The following is a 14742-nucleotide window of genomic DNA, read 5'->3' as shown; positions in this document are numbered from 1 at the left end:
GACGCCGCTGTGACACTGAACAAACTGCCCCCTTAGAAAGGAGGCGGTTCGGCGGCCACAGCAACGTCGCTAGGCAGGTAAGTATAGTGTGACGGGTGTAAGCGATGTTGTGCGCCATGGGCAGCGATTTACCCGTGACGCACAACCGACGGAGGCGGGTGCTTTGGCTAGCGATGTTGCTGCGTGTAAAGCCCCCTTTAGATTTGCACGGATTCAATGTCCCATGGATATGCTATCAGTCACAATCACAAAACCAGAAAACAATATTCATGGGATTTTCTGGAACAGAGTAAAAGTTGCAATGTTTTATAATGATACGTTCTGGGGTCCCAAGAGGCAGTTTGTGAGAATGGAGTTGTAGACTAGTGCATACTGTTAATTTACACACGCTCTTCTATTCATCAGTGCATACTTATACTTCTCTGTATACAAAGCACCCACAGACTTACTAAATGGTGGGAAATAGTCACACCACCCTATGAGCCTTGTGACTATGTGGACCACATTTCAGATGAGTGTTGGACAATGTTTTCACAATGAGTACACAAAGTTTCTTGGATCATAATATAGATAACTGATCAGACCCCCAGTGATTAGCTGTTTGAGGGGGCTGCAGCGCTCACTCGCCTCATTATGGATTACACCACTCAGTACAGTACACATCTGAGTTTTGGATTGTTACTGCTCCATTTACCTGCATAACTTACCCTTAATAGCAGACATCCTGTCTATTTCAACATGGTCTCATTCAATCAAGCAGAGCCACTATTAAGTGAATGGCGTGAAGGTGGACATCAATGCCTGGTTCAAGTGAATGTGAACATTCAGCAATACCCTGTATTGTGAGGCATGTGGGTCGACAGAACAATATGAACAAGTCGCCGCCCTCAGATGAGTTTTTTGACCACCTCAAACAGCTGATCAGCGGGGGATTCTAAGAGTCCAAACTCCACTGATATGACATTGATATTGTATTTGAAAGATAGGCAGTTATTAAATTCTCTAATACTAAGGGATTACCACACAAATCTGTTCTCATTTATATACTAGTTACCCAAACAAGACAAGAAAATGATCTACAGGGCATGTATAGGTATCTACTCTACTCACTCAGTACACATCTCTGAGCAAACAAATATCATCTTCCCCAATATCAGACTTTTGTTACTCAATACTTTCAGGTCTTATTTGACCAATATGATGGATGGCACAGATATAGGTTACAGTACCTGTCGTACATATGTTCTCTAAACACTTGAGTTGTCCGGGCAAAATGAAACACTGCCCAGACAGTATATGTAAAATATAACAAACTAAGCCATACTTGCTTATCGGCACACACATGCGTCCAGTGCAGGCTGCTCCATGGTCTGCACAGAGACAGGAAGCAGTGGTGTCAACATTCCTGTGATTGGTTGCAGCAGTCAGGTGACTTAAGTCACGCATCAGGTCTTTTAGGATTATGCGCTACTAAGTCACATGACTTCTTCAGTTAATCATAGGCCGCAGCGGTCCAGCTGCTGGTGAAACTGAGGCATCATTGCCCCCTGTCTCTCTGCTCACCACTGAGTGGCCTGCGCTGGATCCAGGTGTGTACCGGTAGGTGAGTATAGCAGAGCTTATTATTTTTTACATGTCGCATCCCCTGGGCAAAGTTTTATTCTGCTCAGACAACCCCTTCTACGAAGTTGGTTAATGCAGTGTTAAGCTACTCAACAGATTTCTTTATGCATTGGTCAACCCGCATGGCTCTACTGTTGGCATATTTACATAAGGTGCTGTCCATAGGGTTCTTCTTGTGCTTAGCTGCGCACTTACACATGAATAATTCCAGGTGAGAATGTGGGAGGGTGACAATAATGGCCGGCTACATGGCTGCGGGATATCATGAATGAAAACAGAATTAGGAGCTCTTTCGCAGCAATTAAACTCTCTGTAAAATGTGAAACTCTGGTAATTAGAAGTACAATGTGCCTATTCAGGGCTGTACAAGGCCGCCGTTCAGTCCTAAAGAGTAATGGATGAAAATATGTCATTCTGCAGCGTATGTGTACAAATCACTGATAACTAAAAAAAAAAACATTCCTGAGAAACACTGAAAATGACCACTTCACTCAATTATATGTATTACGGTCACATATGCAAGGTGACACAGGAGGATTTATAACTCTACCTTGTTCTTACAATTTACCTAAAAAGGGACGTGCGCCATAAGTTTACATTTCCCACTAGGAAAGGCATGGCATTTTTTGGATCATGGCCTTGTAATTTAGGGCCACAATGCTTTGCTTACAGTAAGTGGCATTTTCAGATTTCTATTAGTTTAGGCAAGTTTATTTCCTAGGTATTAAACATTCCAGCAGAACTAGTGTCCCTTTTTCATCTGTAGGCATACCCTAGAAAAAGAGGAACTGTACAACGGTTCTGCTAAGAGAGAACACTGCGATTATTAATGATATATCCTGATGCCTCCTGCAGAAATCTGGTCAAGCTGAAAAATAAATTTCTATTAATTTCCTGCAAGGAAAATCTTAAAATATCAATTTTATTTATAACCACATTAAATAACAATTTTAGGGGTCGCGTTTTGTCCTCTGCAATCTCTTCCAATCAGAGAAGAGGTAGCCATCATTGTCACTTTCTATTTACACAAATAGGGCTTTGTGAGAACGACAAGCGCTCTGGATACTGTGAAAACTTAAAATTATTTCTGCTATAAAAAGGTAAAAAGTCTCAAATGTTACTTTTTACGACTTCAGTAATTTGTGCTTAGGTAGCCTAATATACAACATAAAAGCACTAAAAGGAATAGGGAAGCAATCCTAACCATCCCTGTGCCTTTATTATGTGCAACTTTACTTATATCTCCCCCCAGTGTGTCTCTATCGCCATAAAATGTGATCACCTTATTATATTTAATAATGCTAAAATCCAAGTTCTGATGTTTACGCAGCATTAGTACTAAAACCACTGGGATGTACCTAATACAGGGTAATAAAAGTAGAAAAGTAATACAAAAGAATAGGGGGCTGTGAATTAATAGTGTTGTTTATAGGACGTTTCTGTAAAAATTCTTTATAATTCTTGTTCACAACTTTTTCCATAATTTGACAGACCTAGCTAGCTGTAAACGTATGCCGTCATTTGGCACAAGCACACGGCCTAATGGGATGCCCAAATATTGGAAAGGAAAATAAAAAGTTGATGGAGTGACGTACATAGAAAGGGAACTCAGATTTAGGCTTTTTCTTTTTCCTTCCGAAATTTGCCATACATACTTCAACATACTAAAGGCTTTTCTGTTAAACAGTTCAATGTACGTAAATATAGTATTTGGGAGCCTGAAGGCGGCAAATGAAGGAGCACTCAATTTTGGCCTTCAAGTTTGTAGAAAAAAAACAAAAACTCCAAAGATGATAACAGAAACAAATCTCTAACAGGACATGATACTTGTAAGCTTTCTAAGTAAAGATCAATTCATCGAGGACAACTGTAAGTAGTACACTCATTTTTTTTTATGCATTCACAATACATTGTGTACATATTTCTTAGAAGATGACTCAGGTTTGGCCAAAGCTCCTGAAGTAATATTTCCGCAGACCTGTCACTTGCTGAGAAAGATTGAGTTAAAGGGAATCTGTAAACAGGTTTTTGCTATGTAATCTGACAGCACATTAAGGTAGGGGCTGAGATCCCAATTCAAGTGATGTGTTATTTAGTATGCTGGGTGAAGTAGTTCTGATAAACATACAGTTTCTTCTGCTGCAGTTTGAGCAGAGCTCAGTTGTTGAGCTGTGTATAACCTCGCGCACACCACAGCTAGCTGTGTACATTGTATAATGATAGGGAGCTGCTAATCACTGCTGGGGGTGGAGTTGGACTACACTGAATGTGCAATGTTGTCCTTTAATGATATTCTCCTGCTGATAAAACACTGATTGTATTGAAACAACAAAACACAACTCACTAAGTGACACATCGCTGTGATCAGGGACTCAAAGACTCCGCTCCTAGATTATGGTACTCACATTACCTAGAAGAAACCTGCTGACAGATTCCCTTTAAAAACCTTGTAAAAATCTTTTAAGTCCACTGATTCAGACGCTCTTTTCCGATTTGTGCTGTGCCACTCCATTGTAGGGATATTCAGATTTGTTGCCTTTAGATCACAATTTGTGAAATTTCTGCTTGAAGTCCAATTGAAGACACTCCCAGTGTCTTCTTTGGGGGTGTGCTTTCACTCTTCCCTGCCAGACATTGCCAATCACAATTCAGCAATATCTGGGACTGCTAGATCAGCTGCCAAGGTGTGATTGGCAGCCTCTTGGAGAAAGGGTTGAAAGCACACAGGCCCAGAAAAAAAACTGAAGAAAAGACCAGTTGGACTGTAAGCAGAGATTTCACATGCTGCGCTCCAACAGCAACAAATGTGAATTCTGTAATGGAGTGATGGAAAGAGGCAGAATCAGAATAAGTCAGGGACTTTTACAAGGTATTTAACTAATTTTTTAATCTTTAAAGGATTATACGTTTACTTAATGTTTAGGTACCTGCAATGCATAGCAATATAGAGGTGGCTTTTTTCTTCTTGGGGAAGGCTAATTTGCATACCTTTTTTTCCCCACATTGTGCATTGCCTGGCTTCCCCTAGATCATAGACTTCAATACTCATCACATATTTATCGGTAGGTTGGATTGGGTGGATCTACCACTTGAAACAAACACTACTCCATACAACTTTGGTCCCTGAGACCCATCACAGGAACTGGATTTCAACTACAAAACCCCAGTATTTTATATCCTGAATCAAATCAAGAAATTTCTTAAAAACTATTAAATATCATAAGGATAGTCAATACCAGTGTTTCACCATGTCATTTTGAAATTGCACTGAAAAAAACAAGACGTCGCTAGGATCTGAGAGGATAACTGCTAATTCTGCTTGCCTTAGGCACATTTTTGAAGAGAAGAAACTGGGTTTAAAATAAATAAAATATTAACAACATACAAAAAAAGAAGGACATTTAAAATAATAAATGTCATTGTATTCACTGTCTATTTTGTTGAATGGCCCTACATGCATTGGTGACCTCAACACCAAAATGTTTAGAAAGAATAACTCCAGAACATTATTCTCCCCTTCGATATACTTCTCCTTCCCCACTACATCAGCTGGACATATTGGAAGCATAGCCATAGTTACTGCAGCACACAATACTTTTTATAATCGGATTCAAAGTCTTCATCCATGCTGCTAGTGTCTGCCATTTTTTTCCCGTCAATCTTTGGCAGAAATTGTGCATAGTCCACCCCTTGTTGCTCGTAGAATAGGATATAGGCAGAGTCTGTATCGATTTCATCAGGGTGTAGCTCCTGTGGATGAGTAAAGATTGTTACATAAGGTCATGAAAAAGCCGTTTTTGTAATAATCATTCCAGAATGACACATTTTTTGGTGGATATTTCATATTCATCTTTGCATACAATTTATTACAATTTCAAAATTTACAATTTCTATAAGACATGGTTCCCATCAGTAAAATTTTATGGAGATTTTGGTGGGCAAATATTTTTCTTATCAAAATTAAAGACACCATGGTGGAGCCTATAAGAAGTCAATGGGGTCCAACAAGTGCTATTAGTATTACATATTATGTTTAAGAGAACCCATACCTACACACAGAAATAATGAGAGTCTGTAAGGTATAATTCAATTGTGCCCTGCGTGTGGGGGTTAAAAAGACCAAGAGGACCATTCGGAATGGAACTGAATCTGAAGAAAAAGGAACCGAACAAAAGGACGATTATTAAAGTAAACTTTATTAATAGTATAAAAAATAGGATTGATTTAATAAAAAACACCCACCAATTAGCTGGAATAAAAATGGAGTCACAAAAAATAGAGAAAAGACCTGCGTGTGCACAAAATAATTTGCATAGATAGGATAGAATACTAAATAGTTGCCAAGTGTAGAATTAAATATGCAAAAAATTAATAGACATAAAAAATGTAAAAAGCGCAATAAACTACTTAATGTGTCTTGTGCCAAACAATAGTGTGTAATCACTCGTAGTCAGATTACGTACAAAATAAATTTGCCACCATAATATGTTACAATGCTGGAGACCATGGAAACATAGAGTATAAGGTCCAGGTACACTGTGCACAAAGGAAACCAATCTACATGTAGTTATCAGTAAATGACCACATGGGGCACACACCTAACATGATAGAGGACGGCTACAGAGATCATAGTAAATAGGTAATGGCTAAAATCATGCCAAACAGTCAGGTAAATAGGAGGAATATATAACGGTATACCATGTATATTTACCAAGATGTAGCAGGAGCACCAGGCTAGGAATTGTGACGCCTTCTCTGACGTGCATGTTTCGGCGCTACCTTCTTCAGGGGGTGCTGAAGAAGGTAGCTCTGAAACGTGCGCGCCATTTGGCATGATTTTAGCCATTACCTATTTAACAAACAAATTAGCTGGACCAATCACTGAGCTAGGAATAAATGATAAAACATAAAACGTAGCTTTTACTTCATAGACATATAAAATATGAACAGTGGTTCATAAGTGAGTTAAAACCAAGGTAACAGTAGTCCAATTATGTGGACAACAGATGGGCCTATATGTGAGGAGTATAGAGACCCAAACAATACGGACTGCCTCAGCTGGCTTGAAATCAAATGAACGATCGTGCCATCATAAGTACTACATCCAACTGGAAAAGAATAATCATATACACACAATACAGTTTATCACATTAAGAACCCCAGTCATGTGAAAATATTCCTGTGTGTATTATAGGCAAATACTCAGATACTGAGGAATTGTAGATAGAAAATATTCCTCTCTGATAGGGAATGGTCTTACCACATCCCGAAGTCATAGGCGGGCATTATGCAGGTTACCGGCTCAATAAGGGGGGCTGTCACTCAGCACATCAGATCCCAAATGGCCAAATAACCTATATCAGGCAAAATCAAAGGTTCCCACTCCCAACGTTTCAAACTGGATCATCAGGGGAGTCCAAGTGGGATATCAGCAGTGGACGTCACTAGGCATCGCTTTCACATGACCCTCCACAGGTGCCCGAATCACTACAATATCAATAAGCAAATATCAGTAAAAAGCCCAGGGAACTGCCAATCAGGCCGCATTTATCTTGCCCCATGGTTATATTAACTCACCGCATCCAGGCGTGTATCAAACCTAATTCAAGCTTGCCGCGCTTGGCATCTGGAGTGACGCTCCAAATATAGCACGGCGCATGCGCGGATTGGTTGAATTATCGTGACGCGCGCTCCCAGAGAGCCTCCAGGCCGGAAGTTGCGCGTCATCTAAGGCAGCGTCGCTTGGAAGACGTAACCGTCCTCACCCAATGTCATCACATCTGGGTGAGTGGAACGCAAACAGCTCCGTTACATGGAGACACACATTAACGCTGCCATAGCAACCTCGGTTCCAAATACAGTGGCCGCGATTATAGTTGTCTGGCATAAGGTACAAGTCCAAAAAGAAATGCCGGTATATAAGCAATATCACAGGTCAGGTTTGTAATGTACTAAGAGAGCACTAGGCTAGTGCAGCCACAGAGATGTGGAAAACAGAGACAGTAATGAAAAAGGAGATAGGGATTAAAACAGAGAGCTTATTTAAAAATAGTGAGCCTATTTAAAAAAAACAAACATAGAAACACAGGATCAATAAAGCGTCAGTGTTCCGATGGGACCCGAGGAGAGAGGGCCAATCCACAGAAGGCGACCATCAGGGCAGGAGGGGTAAAGACCCAGGGTAAACCACCAAGGGGGGGGGGGAGGGAGGAAGGGGGTGAAAGGGGGGAAGGGGGGAACAGGACAAGATCATCAAAATAAGGTTCCCAAAGAAAGGCAGGGCCGATGGAACAGAAAACTAAGGTGCATACTAGCCACTGACCCTACGAAGATGGTTACACCCTACCTAACATGTGGGGGTCGGCACCCTACCAGTCCATACGCCCATGGTGCCCCCACTCGGGCGTCGACTTTCCCTCCTAGTGGGACCCTAATCCTAAGGTGCTCCTAGGAAAGAGGTAAATGAAAGGGATTCATTTAATCCCATCGGCACCATAGTATCCAGGGTGTAGATCCAGAAGCATTCCTTTTGGAGGATGATCTTGTCCCAGTTTCCACCACGCGGGGGAGGGTGGATCAAATCAATACCCATTACCCTAAAGCTTCCCAGATCACCATTATGGGAGGCGTTAAAGTGTCTTGCCACTGGTGTATCGTTTTTGTTGATGATATCATTCTTATGCTCCCCTACTCTGCGCCTCAGCTCACTGATGGTCTTGCCCACATAAAGCTTACCGCAACCACAGCCTACCTTGTACACCACCCCCTTTGATTTGCATGTTATAAATGACCTCAAAGAGTACACTTTACTGCCTTTTGAGTTTTTAAATTCTTTTCCTTCCTCCACATACTTGCAATTGATACAGTCATAGCACTTAAAACAGCCTTTAACATCACTCTTTTTCATGACTGATTTATTGTCTTGAAAGTGACTATGGACCAATCTGTCACTCAAAGATCTCGCCTTTCTAAAGGTGACAGATAGGTGACCCGAAAGATGTTTGTCAATTGTAGGGTCCATATGTAGTATGGGCCAGTATTTAGACAGTATTCTCCTTAGGTCCACTGCACCATTATTAAATGTTGTGATAAACCTCAAGGTGTCCGGGGTGGTGACATTTTGGCAGTTAGAATTTAGTAGGCCACTGCAATCCAAACTGCATGTGGATTTATACGCCTTCATGATGACCCGCTCCGGATAGCCCCTCTCTCTCAGGCGTCCCATCTGGTCAACTGACTGTGTTTCAAAGGTGGCATCATCTGAACAATTTCTCCGCATCCTTGTAAATTGTCCCTTGGGGATCCCCCTTTTCAGGGAGCCAGGATGGGCACTCTCCCATTTTAACAGGGAGTTGGATGAGGTGGCCTTTCTATACGTTGTTGTTCTTAGATGGCCCTCTGGTCCTTTTTCGACCAAAACGTCGAGGAACGCCAACTTATCTCCACCTACTTCACTAGTGAAGCGTAGGCCTATGTTGTTATTGTTCAATTTAGTCATAAACGCGTGGAAATCCACCTCCGAGCCCTTCCAGATAACGAAGACGTCGTCTATGTATCTAGTCCATAAGACGACGTCCTCGGTATCCATCAGGCCACCAAAGACCACCTTCTCCTCCCACCAGCCCAGGAGGAGGTTAGCATACGATGGGGCACAGCACGTCCCCATCGCAGTCCCCCTGAGCTGATGGAAGAACCTCCCATCAAAGGTGAAAACGTTCCTGGTTAGACAAAAAATGAGGGCCTTGATGACAAAGTTATTATGCTGCATGCATATATTGGTTCCCTCTAGTACTGAGGAAATACCTCACTGCCTTCACCCCAGCCTCATGGGGGATGGACGAGTACAGTGCCTCCACGTCAATACTACACAGTAGCATGCCTTCCTCGAGAAAGATGTCATTTCTACGTAGGAAGTCAGTGGTGTCCCTCAGATATGAATTGAGGGAGAGCACGAAGGGTCTTAAAATCCTGTCTACATAAACGCTCAGTTTCTCTGTTATACTACCAATACCTGACACAATAGGGCAACCTCTCAAGGGGTTACACCCCTTGTGTATTTTTGGCAAAATATAGAACGTTGCCATTACAGGAAAGGCAGGTAATAGGTAATCAAACTCGTTTTTGTTTATGATATTCAAATCAAGAGCTTCATCCAGCATGTTCCTTAATTCGTTTTTAAATCTCAAGATTGGACTTGAATCAAGTCTGGCATAACATGCCTCATCATTGAGGATACCTAGACAAATGCTTTTATAATCCTTAGAGTCCAGTATCACCACGTTGCCCCCCTTATCAGAGGGCTTAATTGTGATACTGGAGTCCTTTTCCAAACCTTGTAGACTGAGCATTTCAATCTTTGACAGGTTATACTGACCCCTACGTGTTCCTGTACTATTTTTTATGTCCTCAGTCACCAAATTGACGAAAACATCTATAGCATCGGTCTCCGCAAATGTAGGAGGCGTTTTCATGCTTCTATGTTTGAGATCCGTAAATGGCCCTTCACCAAGATCGTTAGGATTAGTGTCACTCAGATGGAAGAGTAATCTAACGTCCTGTAAAAGATCTTCTGGGATCCCTAATTCAGCTGATGTTTTCTCATTTTGTCTGCCAAAAAACTTTTTCCATTTAAGACGTCTGGCGAATAAGTTAAGATCCTTAATTGCTGTGAACTCGTTAAAGTCAGTAGTGGGGACAAAGGACAAGCCTTTGTTCAAAACAAGTAGCTCAGTATCATTGAGGGGTCTGGAAGACAAGTTTATCACCTGAGGAGCTCCACCCATTACATGGCATTTGGTTGACCTTTGCTCCTCAGGTGATACCGATTGTCTAAAAAACCCCCCCCAGCCCTGATTATAATTAGCTCCCCTGTAGTTTCCTCTCCCTCCCCCCCTCTGTTTCTTGTATTGTTGTTGAGGTTTGAAGGGATTGATCCTAGTATCCATATCGGAAAGTTCCGCGTCTGTGGAGGAAAAATCTGTCTCACTCTGTCTGGCAGTTCGGTTACTAGATGGAATGTAAACCCTATTGTCTTTAAAATCTTGAAGATCCCTAATATAAAATTTATGTTTTCTTTCTTTTAATTTATATTGGAATTTCTCAATAACACCTTGCAGTACAAGTTCTTTATCTGCAAACTCACCCTCGCTGGAAAATTTGCGTGTTACATCAATATGTTCCTTCAGGGAATCTTCTAGAATGGACAGATTCTTCCTCTCTTCGTCTAGCAAAAGCTTCATAAGCCTAAGGGAGCTTTCGGTGGCCTCCTTCTCCCATCTGCTTATGAAATCAGGATTTTTTAGACGGTAACCCGGCTGGAGTGTTATCCTTAGGTGTCTAGGAACGATTTTGTCTTTCTAATGATTGGACTTCCCACCAGGATACTATCCGCTCCTTATATACCCTGGTGAGGTCCTTGAAAGCACCACTCAAGGTTGGAGTGTACCTCTTCAATACAAGATTTTTTTCTGAGAAGACATCCTTGGCCTCAGAGGCCCATTGCCTAGTGTCAATATCTGACGATAGAAAACCTGCCATAGACAGCTATGATTCAGGATAAGTAGCAATATACAATAAGAAGATCCACAGTAATAACAAACAAATTAGCTGGACCAATCACTGAGCTAGGAATAAATGATAAAACATAAAACGTAGCTTTTACTTCATAGACATATAAAATATGAACAGTGGTTCATAAGTGAGTTAAAACCAAGGTAACAGTAGTCCAATTATGTGGACAACAGATGGGCCTATATGTGAGGCGTATAGAGACCCAAACAATACGGACTGCCTCAGCTGGCTTGAAATCAAATGGACGATCGTGCCATCATAAGTACTATATCCAACTGGAAAAGAATAATCATATACACACAATACAGTTTATCACATTAAGAACCCCAGTCATGGGAAAATATTCCTGTGTGTATTATAGGCAAATACTCAGATACTGAGGAATTGTAGATAGAAAATATTCCTCTCTGATAGGGAATGGTCTTACCATATCCCGAAGTCATAGGCGGGCATTATGCAGGTTACCGGCTCAATAAGGGGGCTGTCACTCAGCACATCAGATCCCAAACGGCCAAATAACCTATATCAGGCACAATCAAAGGTTCCCACTCCCAACGTTTCAAACTGGATCATCAGGGGAGTCCAAGTGGGATATCAGCAGTGGACGTCACTAGGCATCGCTTTCACATGACCCTCCACAGGTGCCCGAATCACTACAATATCAATAAGCAAATATCAGTAAAAAGCCCAGGGAACTGCCAATCAGGCCGCATTTATCGTGCCCCATGGTTATATTAACTCACCGCATCCAGGCGTGTATCAAACCTAATTCAAGCTTGCCGCGCTTTGCATCTGGAGTGACGCTCCAAATATAGCACGGCGCATGCGCGGATTGGTTGAATTATCGTGACGCGCGCTCCCAGAGTGCCTCCTGCCCTGATGGTCGCCTTCTGTGGATTGGCCCTCTCTCCTCGGGTCCCATCGGAACACTGACCCTTTATTGATCCTGTGTTTCTATGGGTTTTTTTTTTAAATAGGCTCAATATTTTTAAATAAGCTCTCTGTTTTAATCCCTATCTCCTATTTCATTACTGTCTCTGTTTTCCACATCTCTGTGGCTGCACTAGCCTAGTGCTCTCTTAGTACATTACAAACCTGACCTGTGATATTGCTTATATACCGGCATTTCTTTTTGGACTTGTACCTTATGACAGACAACTATAATCGCGGCCACTGTATTTGGAACTGAGGTTGCTATGGCAGCGTTAATGTGTGTCTCCATGTAACGGAGCTGTTTGCGTTCCACTCACCCGGATGTGATGACATTGGGTGAGGACGGTTACGTCTTCCAAGCGACGCTGCCTTAGATGACGCGCAACTTCCGGCCCGGATGCACTCTGGGAGCGCGCATCACGATAATTCAACCAATCCGCGCATGCGCCGTGCTATATTTGGAGCGTCACTCCAGATGCCAAGCGCGGCAAGCTTGAATTAGGTTTGATACACGCCTGGATGCGGTGAGTTAATATAACCATGGGGCACGATAAATGCGGCCTGATTGGCAGTTCCCTGGGCTTTTTACTGATATTTGCTTATTGATATTGTAGTGATTCGGGCACCTGTGGAGGGTCATGTGAAAGCGATGCCTAGTGACGTCCACTGCTGATATCCCACTTGGACTCCCCTGATGATCCAGTTTGAAACGTTGGGAGTGGGAACCTTTGATTTTGCCTGATATAGGTTATTTGGCCGTATGGGATCTGATGTGCTGAGTGACAGCCCCCCTTATTGAGCCGGTAACCTGCATAATGCCCGCCTATGACTTCGGGATGTGGTAAGACCATTCCCTATCAGAGAGGAACATTTTCTATCTACAATTCCTCAGTATCTGAGTATTTGCCTATAATACACACAGGAATATTTTCCCATGACTGGGGTTCTTAATGTGATAAACTGTATTGTGTGTATATGATTATTCTTTTCCAGTTGGATGTAGTACTTATGATGGCACGATCGTCCATTTGATTTCAAGCCAGCTGAGGCAGTCCGTATTGTTTGGGTCTCTATACTCCTCACATATAGGCCCATCTGTTGTCCACATAATTGGACTACTGTTACCTTGGTTTTAACTCACTTATGAACCACTGTTCATATTTTATATGTCTATGAAGTAAAAGCTACGTTTTATGTTTTATCATTTATTCCTAGCTCAGTGATTGGTCCAGCTAATTTGTTTATTATTACTGTGGATCTTCTTATTGTATATTGCTACTTATCCCATTACCTATTTACTATGATCTCTGTAGCAGTCCTCTATCATGTTAAGCTGGGTTTACACACTGCAACATCGCAAACGACATCGCTGTAACGTCACCGGTTTTGTGACGTTACAGCGACTTCCCCAGCGACATTGCAGTGTGTGAAACCTATCAGCGACCTGGCCCCTGCTGTGAAGTTGTGATCACTACAAATCGTTCAGGACCATTCCTAGGTCCTTTGTTTCCCGCTGTGCAGCTTGCATCGCTAGCAAGTTTCAGTGTGTGAAAGACTTTGCAGCGACTCCGCGGCTCTGTCTGTGTAGCGCCCTGATTAGCGGTCACCGGTGAAGGATTCACCGGTGACCGCTAATCCCCCGAGTGACTGAAGTGTCCCCCCCTCTCTCATACTCACCGATCCCCGATCACCGGCGCTGCACGGCGTTCACTCTGCTCCAGCGGCTTTTCCTTTTTTGAAAAAGCCGGCCGCTCATTAAACAATCTCGTATTCCCTGGTTTTCCCCACCCACCGGCAAATATGATTGGTTGCAGTGAGACACGCCCACACGCTGAGTGACAGCTGTGTCACTGCACCCAATCACAGCAGCCGGTGGGCGTGTCTATACTGTGCAGTAAAATAAATAAATAATTAAAAAATCCGGCGTGAGGTCCCCCCTAATTTTAATACCAGCCAGATAAAGCCATACGGCTAAAGGCTGGTATTCTCAGGATGGGGAGCTCCACGTTATGGGGAGCCCCCCAGCCTAACAATATCAGCCAGCAGCCGCCCAGAATTGCCGCATACATTAGATGCGACAGTTCTGGGACTGTACCCGGCTCTTCCCGATTTGCCCTGGTGCGTTGGCAAATCGGGGTAATAAGGAGTTATTGGCAGCCCATAGCTGCCAATAAGTCCTAGATTAATCATGTCAGGCGTCACCCCGAGATACCAGTAAATAAATACACACACACGAAAAAATCCTTTATTAGAAATTAAAAACACAAACACATTCCCTCATTACCAATTTATTACCCACAACAAAGCCCTCCATGTCCGGCGTAATCCACGGTCCTCCAGCGTCGCGTCCAGCTCTGCTGCATGCAGGTGACAGGAGCAGCAGAAGACACAGCCGCTCCGGTCACCTGCACGCAGCTAATGAAGAGAGCCGTGTGATCGGCTGAGCCGTCACTGAGGTTACCTGGATCCAGCGGTGGCCGCGGGGTAACCTCAGTGACAGCTCAGCTGATCGCGCTACTCACCGCCGCTCCGGTCAGCTCCACGCAGCAAATGAGGTGAGTAGCGCGATCAGCTGAGCTGTCACTGAGGTTACCCGCGGCCACCGCTGCATCCACC

General features: G+C 42.9%; 1 protein-coding gene across 2 annotated transcripts in view; it reads right to left on the bottom strand.

Annotated features, from left to right (window-relative positions):
* Nucleotides 1–1580: 1580 nt before the first annotated feature.
* USP32 (ubiquitin specific peptidase 32) overlaps nucleotides 1581–14742 on the bottom strand; it is a 391424-nt gene continuing 378262 nt past the window's right edge. For both annotated transcript variants that reach the window (XM_075336246.1, XM_075336247.1), the window contains exon 34: nucleotides 1581–5373. In XM_075336246.1, the coding sequence (XP_075192361.1) occupies nucleotides 5200–5373 (174 nt within the window). In that variant the 3' untranslated portion in view covers nucleotides 1581–5199. The remainder of the gene's footprint in view (nucleotides 5374–14742) is intronic.

Source organism: Anomaloglossus baeobatrachus, chromosome 2, assembly GCF_048569485.1.
Source record: "Anomaloglossus baeobatrachus isolate aAnoBae1 chromosome 2, aAnoBae1.hap1, whole genome shotgun sequence".
Classification (NCBI taxonomy): Eukaryota; Metazoa; Chordata; class Amphibia; order Anura; family Aromobatidae; genus Anomaloglossus; species Anomaloglossus baeobatrachus.
The sequence above is the reverse complement of the archived record's forward strand: the minus strand, read 5'-3'. Positions and strand labels throughout refer to the sequence as shown.